This window comes from Vanacampus margaritifer, chromosome 1 (assembly GCF_051991255.1).
Source record: "Vanacampus margaritifer isolate UIUO_Vmar chromosome 1, RoL_Vmar_1.0, whole genome shotgun sequence".
Lineage (NCBI taxonomy): Eukaryota > Metazoa > Chordata > Actinopteri > Syngnathiformes > Syngnathidae > Vanacampus > Vanacampus margaritifer.
In genome coordinates, this window is record NC_135432.1 from 39,968,450 (window position 1) to 39,983,227 (window position 14,778).

At 40.9% G+C, this 14,778-nt stretch overlaps 1 protein-coding gene across 9 annotated transcripts in view; it reads right to left on the minus strand.

Moving 5' to 3' along the window:
* abcd1 (ATP-binding cassette, sub-family D (ALD), member 1) overlaps window positions 1-14,778 on the minus strand; it is a 62,917-nt gene that overhangs the window by 33,992 nt on the left and 14,147 nt on the right. For 5 of the 9 annotated variants that reach the window (XM_077555213.1, XM_077555211.1, XM_077555212.1 and 2 more), the window contains 8 exons: window positions 14,472-14,616; window positions 14,308-14,387; window positions 9,542-9,699; window positions 9,248-9,459; window positions 7,077-7,251; window positions 6,807-6,997; window positions 223-403; window positions 8-150 (listed from right to left, as the gene is read on the minus strand). In XM_077555213.1, the coding sequence (XP_077411339.1) occupies window positions 8-150; window positions 223-403; window positions 6,807-6,997; window positions 7,077-7,251; window positions 9,248-9,459; window positions 9,542-9,699; window positions 14,308-14,387; window positions 14,472-14,600 (1,269 nt within the window). In that variant the 5' untranslated portion in view covers window positions 14,601-14,616. Of the gene's footprint in view, window positions 1-7; window positions 151-222; window positions 404-6,806; window positions 6,998-7,076; window positions 7,252-9,247; window positions 9,465-9,541; window positions 9,700-14,307; window positions 14,388-14,471; window positions 14,617-14,778 lie in introns of those variants that run through there. The other 4 variants (XM_077555215.1, XM_077555226.1, XM_077555232.1 and 1 more) reach the window with 4 other exon arrangements.

Below are 14,778 nucleotides of genomic sequence, written 5' to 3' on the forward strand. Positions count from 1 at the left end.
AGAGCACCTCCTTGTAGGAGCTCATGATCCTTTCCACGGCATCGGCCCCAGCGTTGAGCAGGTTTCTGGCAGTAGTGAAGGCTTGTGTCCTCTCACTCACAAGCTCCTCCTCCTTCATCACCATGGCCGCTTGCTTCACCTCATCAGAGTCTGATAGCATCTCAAGGTCAGAGGTGCCGCATTTTAAGAAGCAGGCCAAGGCACTTTCACTTGTGTACTTACCATTTTCGGAGTAACCGGTGGCGGTGATGATGGGCACAGCGACCATGACCAGGCCTGAAGCGCTCCATACATACTTCATGAGGAACTGCTCCAGCATGACGTACCACAGACGCTTGACCAGGATCTGGTGGATCTGACAAGACAATGACTTGTAGCTCCTCTGCAGCTGTGCCATCTCCACCTACAAATCAAATGGACTCCACATGAATCAGGCCTGAGTTTTTAGCGCTCGCCAATGGCAACTAAAAAACGTGTTGGACCAATCGGTCTTCTATTTATATTTAATCAGTCAGTACACAATGCTAAAATCCATTAATTGGGAACTTTCTTCTTCGGCTGTGTGCCACCTGGTGTTCAACCTGCAACACCACTCCAGATAAACTAATTCTGTACTCCTAAACATACTTGAAGCACTCAATGTTGTATTAAATGTCATTTAATTCCTTGCACTTGCCTTAAAAAAGCTTACACAACCACATAGTTTGACTTGGGACTTTTTATGGACACTAGATTATTTTTTTCTCATTTTATTGATGTATTTAGTTTTTTTTAATTAATTTTATTGTGTATTCTACAGGCTGTCCATATAGTCAAAGCACAGAGTTGAAAATACAAATGGCCTTACACATTAAAAAAATTGATGTGATAAAATCAACACTTTAAATATATAATATACAATAGTTTTCAACAGTGGCGTCTCTGGCATGAAAAGTTGCGTGGGGCACAAAAGTGGGCACTTTACATCCACAAGCTGAAAAACCTACACAATAAATTCTAACTCAATTCAAGATCACAATCCAGTGGTAAAGCGGTAAATAAATGAAGTAGCCTACCATTTATTCATAGCCTTACAAATTAAGGCTATGAATAAAACCTTCGAATGGTTCCAAATGGGGCTGTGCAATTAATCGATATCCAATTACAATTTCACAATTACACTCCACAATTACAAAATTGGCATGACTGTAAACAAAAACAAAATATTATTAATACTCATTTTGAGTTGTTTAAATTTATATATTTTTCACATTTTTATTTTATTTTAAAATTACTAATTTAATTAATCGTGCTTGCTCCAAAAGGAACTTACATAATTATAGTGTTTCAAATAATTTAATTTGTCTTAATCTTTTTAAATGTTTAAAAATATATATTGTTTTGTATCAAAAAATAATTGTTTGAATAATTGTGATTTCAATTATTACCAAAATAATTGGGATTATTATTTTTTCTATAATCGAGCAGCCCTAGTTCAAAATGAAAAAGCTACTCACCAGTGCTGTTCATTCGCTCAGTTTGTTTCTAGGTTAACTTTATTTCCAATTGGCCAGATTTTTTTTGCTGCTTCAAATTCAACAAATGGAAACGTTTTGCTGTAATTACTGAAAAGTGTGCTGTCCACAAGCAGTGCTGCTATAAAGTGGCCGCTCTTGCAAAATCTCACCTTCACTTAAATTGAGCCACAACAAGCTTCCTTCGTAACGAGACAGCTGCAGTGTTTTGCCTAGTGATGTGCCCAACTGTGCCGAGTAAACCGGGAAAAAAATCTGCAAAGCGCGCATCGAGGCATGTGTTGGTTACGCTTTGGTTCAGAAGCCTCGGAACGCTTGTGGCCACGCCCGAAGCCTCGGAACGCTTGTTGCCACGCCCGAAGCCTCGGAACGCTTGTGGCCACGCCTGAAGCCTCGGAACGCGCGTTGCTACGTCCGAAGCGTCGCGAGACGGGCTTCCTACGTCATCGCCAACACATAGTTTCGCGGGTGATTCGACATAAAATGGCGCACCAAGACGACAATGAGCTCCAGGTGACACTGACACACCCAACTCGCATCTTCAAACCTTAATCGGATTCGCTTTGCAATGGACGCACCCGCAACTACAAAGAAAAGAACATCCCCTGTCTGGGATCATTTCGAGCAGATCTCTCCTAAAAAGGTACAAATTATAATAACCAGTGTGAATATATATTGTGAATTGTTGTGACAACAAGGTACAAATTATAATAACCAGTGTGAATATATATTGTGAATTGTTGTGACAACAAGGTACAAATTATAATAACCAGTGTGAATATATATTGTGAATTGTTGTGACAACAAGGTACAAATTATAATAACCAGTGTGAATATATATTGTGAATTGTTGTGACAACAAGGTACAAATTATAATAATCAGTGTGAATATATATTGTGAATTGTTGTGAAAACAAGGTACAAATTATAATAACCAGTGTGAATATATATTGTGAATTGTTGTGACAACAAGGTACAAATTATAATAACCAGTGTGAATATATATTGTGAATTGTTGTGACAACAAGGTACAAATTATAATAACCAGTGTGAATATATATTGTGAATTGTTGTGACAGTGTATCCCTCGTTTTAATGTCTTTCTTCTACTTGCTGGTATTTCAAAAGGTGAAGTGTAAACTTTGTTCCAAAGAACTTGGGTACCAAGACAACACTTCATCCATGTTGAGGCATTATAGGGCCCTGCATGAAAATAAGGAGACAACTCCAATAGTACCACGCCCAGGTAAGCCATTTTTCAGCATGCAATGAAAAAACAGCATAGCCACCATGTATATTTGAAATGTGACAGATTAAATGAATGACATCTATCATTAATAGGCCTACTCTGTTTCTGTTAAATTGCAGTAGATAAGAATGCGGAGGAGGCATTGATCAACATGGTCATCGAAGATTGCCAGCCCTTCAGTTTTGTGGAGGACACAGGGTTCAGGAAGCTTATCCAAGCTTTCGACCCTACATATGTTCTCCCCACCAGGCAGGTGTGTATGAGAGCACATGAATCATTATTCCCCATTCCCCCCATAACTGCTCTTCCAATAGTGTTATTACTCCTTTCCTTTAGACTTTGAAAGCCATGGTGGAGGAAAGGTACCAGCAGGCAAAGAAGGCCAAAGAGCTGGTGGCAAGGTCCTCTGCAGTGAGCATTACAGCAGACATGTGGACCAGCATCAACACAGATGCATACCTGGCAGTCACTTGTCATTTCATTGATGAGCAAACCTCTCTGCACTCAGCTGTGTTAGGTGTGCTCCATTTCCCTGACCGCCATACAGCTGAGAACATGGCTGCCGTTAAATCGGCACTCATGGCACAATGGGGCATTGCCACCAAAGTTACGTGCCTTGTGACAGATGGTGCAGCCAACATGGCTGCATGTGCCCGACACATTCATCTGCGCCACACATGTGGCGCACACATTAAATCTCATAGTGAAGAAGGCTCTGGCAGAGAACACTGAGCTGTCTGACATCCGTCTTCAGTGTAGGAGTATAGTTGGCTACTTCAAAAGCAGTACGACTGCAAAGGTGAATTCCTTTATTACACAGCAGTATTCAAATTAATGCTGAATGACTTTAATAATGTTTTGTTTCCCATTTTATTTTTTTATAGACAAGGCTGACACAGGTGCAGGAGCAAATGAAGCCTACAGAGCCTGTGCTGAAGCTCATTCAAGAGGTAACTTGACATCCATAAGTGCTTCCACTCTCCTTTCAAACAATAATGATCTTTTATTTTCAGGTGGAGACATGCTGGAACAGCACCTTCCACATGCTGCAGCGCATGTACAACCTCAGGGAAGCCGTAGGAGCAGCCCTGGCAGGCCTTGACACTGACATTACCCCACTCACATCCCACCAGTTGAGGCTCATTTCTGAGAGTCTGCAGGTACTGTCCCCATTCAATGATGCCACCGTAGAGCTCTCAGAGGAGAGGAGAGTGTCTGGGTCCAAGGTCATACCACTTTTGGCCATGCTGCACCACACCTTGGAGGATGACATGGGAGCCATACAAATGGAGCAGAGCAAAGCAATGGCTGAGTGTCTTAAAAAGCAACTGAGGGACAAGCTCTACAACCTCCAAGCCATGAGCATCATGTCACTGGCAACCCTGCTGGATCCCAGGTTTGTATCAGTTGTCTGTTTTTCTCATCTGTCTACTCGTACCAACAAATGAGCAACTGCCTCTTGTTGAACAGTTCACAACTGCAATGAGTCTCATTGTCATTTGCAGGTACAAGAAGATAGGCTTCTTTAGCCCCAATAAAGCACAAGAGGCTGAGAGGAGGCTCACAGCTGAATGTGCGACAGTGATCCGGCAAAGGGCATCTTCCCCCTCCTCCTCTTCATTAACACAACCGGGCACATCAGAAGCTTCCTAGCCTGTGGCGCAAGGTAATATTCGACACATTCTAATGGTGTTAATTGAGCAATGAGAAATGAGCGGCAGTGCATTATTGTGGGATAAGGCATTCTTTTGCTCCCATCTCTATGATGGGCAGCCAGAACTTCCTGTTGGCTGTTAGTCTGTTTGTTGTGTCTTAGGTGACAAACTGTGGCGGCGATTGGACCACACAGTCATGCAGAGGAGGACCCAGGCGAGGACCCAGAGTGATGCAGATGCGACTGTGGAGGTCCACACTTACCTGGGGGAACCGAACATAAGCAGGGTGTCAAACCCTCTGGACTACTGGGAGCTGCACAAACATCTCTACCCAAACCTCTACAAACTAGCAATTACCTTCCTCTGTACCCCGGCCTCATCCGTCCCTTGCGAAAGAATATTTTCAAAAGCAGGAGAAATCCTATGTAAAAGAAGAAACCGTTTGAAGCCCAAAACTTTGGAAATGCTAGTTTTCCTAAATAAAAATGAATGAAATGTGTTCCTTGTTTATATGTCAATGTCTAAAAAAACAAACAAATAGAGCAATCATTCTTTCAAGTACCACACGCACATTCATTCACATCACAACTCCCTGCCTTTTTGACCCCATCAAATCTATGGTATCATTTTAATCACTCTGTCTGTCATGACATTTATTGTCCACATGATGGCGCAATAGAGCAAATGAAGCCTCATGATGCTTTGGCCCAGGAGCGAAGCAGTTGGATGAAGGCCTCATTGCTTCATTTTCCCATCACTAGTTTTGCCCCCTCCGTTTCTGCAGCGCTACCTTTCTCTCTTGAGCGACGTCATCAACGAATCTACTTCATTTAACCAATCTACTTTACTGCTGTATGCTGCCATCCGCCAAAACGAGTGTGCTGTTTTCAGCACCGCCACCTGGCATTTGGGAAGGACGAAATAGAACTGAACGTGTGTTGATTGGGTCTTGACGTCACGTGACATCAGTCCTGTGTTTCAATTGGACGATGGGCCCAGTTAATTTAGCTCCATGGCTGTCTATGGAGAGCAGCTTGGGACATGCGCACTGTGATTTGAGTTGCTCATCTACTTCAACATGCGCTCACGGGGCTGGCCCTCTCCTGTTTAGAAAGTTAAGCTTCGTTTCCACCGACGGTATCTACCCTACTCTACTCGACTCAGCTCTGCTCTACACCAAAAAGCCGTGCGTCTCCACAGCCACGGCCACCACCGGGGAGACCTTCCTCAACTTGCCAGTGATGTCATGCTAAAGCGACCGCAGCTAGCGTGCACTGCACACACAAGCAAAAACAATGGAGAGCGCAAACAATGGTTTGTGCCTGTTTATTTCAGCCTGAAGACATCAAATGAATATTGCAACAACCAGAAGACTGCATTGAATAATGTTCAAAAGGTTTGCACCTCCTCAAAAGTCCAAGCATTAATCTGTTTGGAAGCCATTGTTGTCCTCTCTTCATCGTTAATGGGAACTGTTTTCCCGGGGTGGTGGTTTGCGCAGCTGCACATTGATGACGACATGTCTCGAACCAATCATTGGCCTCCAAAATAATTACGCCACGTTTTGGAACTGGGCTACTTTTTTTAGAAACGCAAAGGAGCAGGTACCAGAAAAAGCAAGCAAGTAGAGTAGAGTAGAGCCGGGTAGATTTGTTGGTGGAGACGGGGCTTTTGCAGAGTCGAGTAGATACAGTGGAAACGAGGCTTTAGACCCCTGAACTTGGCTTTGCATTATGCATATGTTTGTAAAGAAATTACCTTACAAACATAATTGGTATTTATTTGAATATTATTATTCTTGATCGAATAAAATTTTATAAATTATTAGGTATAAAGAAGACCAATTATGAGCCTGCATAGTGCTCAACAGCACCATCTGGTGGGGCCTGGCCCCACTGGCCCCAAATGCAGAGACATCACTGTTTTTTACTTATCTTTTATTATCACTGTAGGAATAATTATTTTGTTTTATTACTTATTATAGTTATGGTGAATAATTTGTTAAAAATAACACACGTGTGACCGACTAATGGTAAAGATAAAAAAATGTTTTTTTAAAAACATTAAATTGACCAAATATGTGACGCATCAGACCAAGCCGTTATACAGGGACAGTGCTGGTTCTGGCAGGGAGACCACAATTTCTCGGGCAACCACCCAAAAAGGCTTAACGTGGAACCCTGCATTATTTTCAGCTTTGTAACGATACGACTTGAAAAAAATGACCATATTTCTTATCAAAGGAGTCAAACTACCTGGAAAATTGTCGGGCTACCGAAATTTCCCATGTTAGGAGCCCGGCTGGCTCCTTAGTCTGGCTGGCCAAATCTCAGGCCTGGTGAATGGCACGCATGATAATTTTTCTGTCCAGAATGGGGCAATCATTACCTGGTGTCCTCCATAGAAGGCGATCTCTTCAGAGTTGGCGATGATGCGCGAGTGCATGTGCCTCAGGTCGCCTTTGCGCCGCGCTTCCTCAGCCACCAGCGTCCCAAAGCTCGGCGAACACGAGCGCAGAATTTTGCCCGTAAGTGCCACCACCAGGCCAGCGATGACTGAGGGCCATGTGGTGTTGGCTCCTGCATGGGAGAAAACCACAGCGCCCGTCACAACTTCTGCTGCTGCAAGATAATGGCATCCACGGCGGCAATTGGCCACCTTTGGCATGGGCAGTGCGCAGTAATGTATAGCCAGTGACAGCCACGTCCAGGATAGGCTTGGTCAGGTTGGAGTAGAGATGGGCCACTGAGGCAGAGAACATGACGATGTCCTCCGTCAGAGACTGATCCGGGTTGGAAAGTCGGCCGTCCATGTTACTGACTCGGTAGTATGTCTGGCAAACGACACACACCCGACTGTGTCACATCTTCCCGCCACATCTTGCCCTGTGACAAGGGCTCTATTTCACAAAGCAGTTTTAGTGAGAACCCTGGGTCAAGAAACCCTGAAATGTGGGAAACTCTGCATCTTCTGTTTCAGAAAGGGAGGTAACTGAAACCAGAGGAAAAGAGGTAACTCTAGCCTTTTTCATAAAAATAGGTAATTTAAGCTCTCGATCAGTTACCGTAGTAAAAGTGTCCATGAACCAAAGCTGGTAGGTAGCAGGTTTTTCACAATGAACCTCGAGTACTTCCCTGTACCCGCCTCCTTTCAGCCACACAACATTTCATTTCCTCATTCATTCAGTCCGCTGTGGCAACTTTTTGCGTAAATACGCCTATAGTCTATAGTGTACACTGCAAAAACTGAAAGAAAAAACTTAAGTAAGATATAATTTCTTAAATTTAACCTGAATTTGACTGTTTCTTTGACAAGTTATTTTTACTTAAAATGAAATTGTCAGACAAGATCATTGTGCTTATTTTAAGATACTTAATTATCTTATTTGATCAACATGTCTTGGCATTGAGTGTTAACAGCCAGTTTTAAGTACTGTGAGGCTTAAAACAAGCATTTTCAACATTTTAAGATGACAACTAACCAACATCAGAGGCCGTGAACTGGGGTTTCATATGTTGAATTTTCTAATTTTAAGATTTTGCATATTCTAGTAATAAGTTAAATGGACCAAATACAAGTATGTAAACAATCAGACAAAAGTGCAATATAGCTTAAGTGGTTAATTTTGTTATATTTACTAAGCTCATTTATCCTCATTCTATTCCCTACTCTAGTGGTGTACTCTAGTCTAGTGGTAGGGTAGAGTGCCTACCCCTCAGACTTGCAGGTTGTGGTTTCAAGTCCCTGGCTGGGTTATGCCAAAGACAATAAAAATGGGACCCGCTACCTACCTGCTTGACACTCAGGCAAAGTTATCCAAGCATAAAAAAATACTTATGTATTTTAAGAAAATAGTTTTATTTATTACAGCTTGAAAAAAAGTAAGTATTAAATATTATTTTCAAGACCGATGTGGTTGATATAGGCATAGTATTATTTTCTTATTTTTCAAAATCTTACAGGTAAATTTAAGAAAAGTTTACTTGTTCTGTTGGCAGATAATGTTGCTTATTTGAAATAATAATTTTCTTATTTTACTATATTTTTTTTGACCCTATTGATGAAGGTGCCACAATATTGCGGAGGGAATTCAATATTTGTTGAAAGATTGTTATCAGACCGCACATTAATATGCTGGCATTTCCGGACAGTTATCTTTTTGAGCAGTACCGTTTCACATCAAAGTCTTTTACATATACAACTTAATCCGTCCTTACAATTGCAACATTACCAGCCGTAGTCAAATGCGCTCACATTGCAGCATATATTGTGTGTTGTGCTTGAATAATGTTTTCATATTTCATCTTAAGTCAAGTGTGCTTCACCTCTGCAGGATTGCATCTAAATGAAATGAATTAATGACCTACCATTCAACAGGTTTCCCCTGGAATATTGTGATTGCAAAGGACTGCATTTAAATTTATGCATTGACCCGAGCAGCAACGTTCTCCCACGCCACCTTACTCTATGGGAAGCCGCTGTGGTGTTGCACTTTTTTTCTAAAGACATGTTCAAGTTCGCTATATGATCGCATTAAGATTTTCAGTTGAGAAGGGTAAAAAAACGCGGCAGCACAGGGTGGCAGCGCGCTCTGCTTTCCCTTTGCCATGGTGACTCGACGAATCGGCCTCCATTGATGTGGTCTTTTTAGTGTCGTGGTAACTCCAGGTGAAACTAATCTGCATTGATAAAATTACCGCAAATCAGCTGTCCTGGAACCGAAAACACAGAGTTTCCTCTCTCAGTGTATGTCAACTTGGTGTTCAGGGTTAGTCTCGGTGTTTGTTGAACATGCTTTGTGGAATGGACCCCAGCAGCCAGTGTGTTACCTGGTTACTGAAGTAGAGTTGGTATGCATGGTCGACCAGCCGACTCCGGAAGCGAAGGCTCAGTTGACCTTCTAGGAATCTAATGGCGCTGTTGATGAATGTTGCAGGAACGGCCACGAGGAGCCACTTGAGAAGCTGCAGTAAGAATGCACGCGGGTCCTTCTTCACGATGCACTTGACAATCATGCCTGCACATAAGGCAAGGGGTGGGGCTAAACTAAATTTAAAGTGTCTTTTATAACTGTAAGAAATGTTTCCTGAACAGACAGAACGTTGCTTAACTCACACACTCACCATCAAGAGTGGCAACATATATAGACAAGAAGGTTCTAGACATGAGAGTGAGAGAGTGCAGGACAAGCACGGTCACCTCAGGACACAGTAATCGTGGAAACAACAACTTCAACAGCCCAGCCAGTTGCACAATGAACTCTCTGTTCACTGATGGAGACCTACACACACACACACACACACACACACAAAATGAGGTTAAGCTAGCATTTAATAACGGTGTAAATCAGTGGTGCCCACCCTTTTTTTGCACCATGACGTACAGTTGGGGCCCATATGGGCACCGCTTGGTCTAGTTGGGCTTTGAATGGCCATGGGCTTAAAAGTGGGCTTCGTTGTTAGGCCACACTTGGGCAGTAGTTGGGCAGTAGATGGGCGAAACAAGCTACGGGCAATAAGTGGGCTCTGGCTGGGCTTCACTCCAAAATATAACAATTTTGCACAATAACAGCATGTGCGATATAGCTTACGACCTGGCCTATATTTCTTTACTATTAAGTAAGAGTTTAAAAGAAAATAAAAAAATTAAAAATTCTATATTTCAACTTAATATTGACACCTTAAATTGATCACCTAAGTCATTTTTTCCCCAGATTTTTCAGGAAAATATATATTTTTAACCTTTTGCATCATAAGGAGATGATTTAAGCAAAAATAAAATTTCCCCAAAATTATTTGGGCAATTATTTTAAGAGGGTGACGATATGTATTATTTGGACTACTAACTCTTTTACTGCCACAAATTATCCATAAAACAACCCAGACAGTGCCAGCCGATTTCAAGCATTTTAACTAATCTTTCAAGGCAAACAGAATATTGTGTGCTGTCACTACAAAAACAGGCATACCAAAAGAAAGATCGCGTTCCATTCTTTCATTAGAAAAAAGTATGTTTCTACCTTATTCCGTTCTTTAGTAATCAGCATTTGAAAATAATTTCAGTGACATTGAGCGAAAATTGAAAAGATGAGAAAATAAGCTTTTTGTGAAAAGATACAGTGACTCTGACACTAATATTTTGTGACGCTCTGTGAATTAGATTTAATGTGACAAAGGCTTTGATCATTCACATCATCCTTGAAAACGTTCTATTTCATCGTAGTCATGATATTTCATTATAAAGTCCATATTGTCCATATTACCGGGAGAACATTGAAAAGAGATACAATGCTGCTATCTGCTGGCCATTATTAGTGGGTGTTTTGGGATTTTACAACTCCAATGACAAGGCAGCGCTGCATGGACGTTACGCTGCCCATTGAGGATTAAAATAATTTAGTAAGAGTCAATTTACGTTTTTGGCGGCATTCATTTGGATTTTACTATTCGTCATTAAACGTTTTTGGCGGTAAATGAGTTAATGGGATTTTTCATACAAGATTGATAGCACAAGTTTAATATTCAAACCTAGAAGAAAGCGCTGCACAGCATTCCGAAAAGGTATGGGAAAACCCGTCCCCTTTTGAGACAATTAAAGGAAGTCTGCCAACTACAAGGTTCATTTGAGTTGGAAAATGAATAATTCTGTTTGACAGTGATGGAACAGAACACTGACCATTTGTTCTTCTTTGGCGTTCAATAATAATAAAAAGGTATTAAAAAAGTATTATTGGTCTCCTTATTATTAAAGCTTGTAACAAAATAACTGTGTGGCACCACCCATCACTGTTTGACAAATTCAAGGTAAAATAACATAACGCTGTCTGAAAAATGAATGTTTGCGACTACGCTATGAGTTAGTAGTGTAATACTAAGCTTATCAAGGCTGATAAGGTGTCGTTCTATTTAACTAGCATGGCTAACACGTTCACATCACAGAGTGTTACTCTTTCTGCAAAATAGTTAATTTTACTGTTGTGCTAAAATTAAATGTAGCCGATATGTCTATAATTTTGTTTAAGGGTTCCACCATTTTGTAAATCAGTTTAAAATCGAATCATTAAAAAAAACAGCATGGAGGCTGTGCAAAAAATTAAACATTAAATGATAGAATCAATATTGTAATTTTATCAATAATTGATACACATGGGAGTCGGTGTGTAGGACCGTTTTTACCTCGATTAAATTTGATAATCCAATACTGTGTTTAAATTAGTTTACTTTAGTACTACTGCATCATAATTTTAATTGATGGGAAAATATGCAAGAAATGTTCATCTGTTTTTGTTGTTAAAAAAAATCCTTTATTTTTTGTGTTTATTATGCTTAATACTTAATTTCACATTTCAGTTTAATTTTGATGTTGTGCCCAATCAGAAATATTGCATTATTTGTTTGCAGGTTTTGCCAGCTTTACAGCTTTTGTTTTGATACTTAGTAATTTTCACTTAGTATGACAAACGTTTGAAAATAAAACTGTTCAATGTGGAAAAGGGTTTTTTTATTTACCAAAATATATAAAAATAATACATTTTAAAGCTGGAAATTCAATACAATGATACCGTGACCGCGATATTTTTGCTCAAGGTTATCATACCGTCAAAATCTGAGTCACATAACAGTCACAGTGATAATTTTCGTCTCCTTTTTGTTCATGAACTAAAACGTCCACATAGGTTTTAGTCATGCAGTTTTTACAAAGTGAAGTACATTTTTGTCTCGTCTTCATTAGTCAACAAAAATGCATATTGATTTAGTCCCTGTTATTGTTTATTAATGAGAGTTTTGGTCTAGTCTAGTCTAGTTTTAGTCCGGTAAAAATGTGTGTTGACGAAATTATTTTTGTTTAGTTTACTTAACACTAGTCTCAGCTTCTGCGAGACAAAAAAACAGAAGTCTACAGGACAGTGGATGGCAAAATCATTGGTGAAGATACATTTTTAAGCTTGCAGGATTTTAAAGCAGGATTAAAATTGTTTTGGTGGCAGAAAACACATTTGTCTCTGACTGGACTGAGGACTCTAAGTTCATACTGCAGCTCAATCCTGATTTTTTTTCACACATATCTGATTTTATCATGCAGTGTGAACAGTATAATTCTATTTTTTTTCACAACCAACCTGGGCCTCTTTTGTATGTGGATATAAATCGGATATGTATGTGATCCGTCTGCACTGTGAACGCTCATCCGCACTCATCCGATCTATACGCCATCAAAAGCCTGATATGCGCTCTGCGCCGGCGGGGGAGAGTGCTTGGAAGAGAGACTATTAACGCATCTGTGAATATACAAAGCTGTTTTGACAGATACAGATAGTGCTGTACTTCCTCATCCCTACTACATAGGAATAGGGGGATGCTGGGCTTTTACTGTGGCCTCAGGGTTCTTTCGTACAAAAAAAAACTGTGTACTAAAGCGTCTGTGCAAGATGTCAAAATTGTTGAGAAACAGGTACCAGCTCATCTGGCGTTTCCTCCATTTCAGTAACAATTAGTCACACAAGACTGATGACAAACTTCACAAAATCCGCCCTGTCTTCAACTACATTGTGGACAAATTCAAGGAAATGTACCAACCTGCCAAGAATATTTGCATTGATGAAGAGATGATGAGCCAGTCAAGTATGGTATAAAATCCTACATACTCTGTGACTCCCAAACTGGTTATTGCTTCAATATGCAACCCTATGTGGGTACAACCTCTCACCTGCCGGATACAGTCTTCAAATTACTGGATCGTCTGACTGGAAACGGGCACACACTTTATCTGGATAATTTCTACAATTGAATCGTGCTGTGTGAATGTCTACTGGCAACATGTAACAATGTCTGTGGAACTTTGAGGAAGAACGGGCAAACCAAGTGACACCACTGAGGCAACAAAGACTGGTCTTAGGGTAGGGGGGAAACTGAGGCGGCATAATACAAGGGTTTTGGCCATCACATGGCATTACAAACGCTTGTTGAGGATGGTGACAACCTGTCGCCATGATAAATGGAGACAGTGGAGGTGTGGCACAAGGCACTCAAAAAAAGACTTGGACAGGAGTGTGTTGTGGCTTACAATGCCTCCATGAATGGTGTGGATAAATTGGATCAAGACATTTCCTACCACCCATTTACAAGAAAAACTTATTCTCTTTATCTTTATGATTCAACTGTGCATGTACAATGCCTTTATCATTTATAGGACAAAAAACCCAGAAAAATGCCAGCACTATTTGCAGTTCATCCAGAAGGTGGTGGAATCTTGGTTGACACAAAAACAAAGTGCACATTCACAGTCCATTCTGACATGTCAAGGAAGCTGAAACATACTCAACGGAACATACATGCTAAGTCTAACTTTACAATAAAGTTTACCAAATACAGTAATAATTTGATGGCAAAGCAAAATAGCCTTAGTACATTTTCACTTTGAAGTTCGCCCGCGTCGTGGCGTGATGGCTAGCTTGACTTCCCTTTTAGAACGTTACTTTATCGTAGTTGATTGACATTGTAGTTGCGACCAACATCAACACAACACTATCCCAAACACATATTCAATCGCTAATTTAGGACACTAAGAAACCGCTAATTATATACTACTGCCCGGAGCTGGCTGGGATAGGCTCCAGCGCCCCCTGCGACCCTTGTGTGGACAAGCAGTTAAGAAAATGGATGGATGAATATATATATATATATATATATATATATATATATATATATATATATATATATATATATATATATATATATATATATATATATATACAGTATATATATATACACACACACACACACACACACACACACACACAATGTACCGGGACTGGTGGCTGGAGACCACTGGTGTAAATGTCTCACAAGCACACATATAACGCTAGGTTAATGGAACATGTAATACTCACCTATTGTCGCAACCCTTCAATTTGTCCACATTTGCGGTGGTGGAGTCATTGGTCACACCCACAGGAAGATTAGCCCCACACTGGAGAACAAACATACCCAAGTTAACTAGTGCGTGCGTGCGTGCGTGCGTGCGTGCGTGCGTGCGTGCGTGCGTGCGTCTTACCTTGGTCCGCCTCCGGACATACAACAACAGCTTCTTGATGGAGTAGGTTGCAAGCAGAGCCATTCCCAGATGCCGGAATCGCAAACTCCACCTTCGTTGAGCAAGCAGCTTCTGATAGGTCAGCTGCATGTTGACAGAAGCCCACCTTCCAACAATGAGAAGACAGTCTTATGTAGCGTGCTATGGCTGGAATTTGCGGTCAGCAGAGAGGGACCACAACATTATGACGACCTTTACTCGGGGGTGTGCAGTGACCTTTGGAGGGGCAGGTGCTCAAAGTAAAAAAAAAAGGGCATATGATAATGTG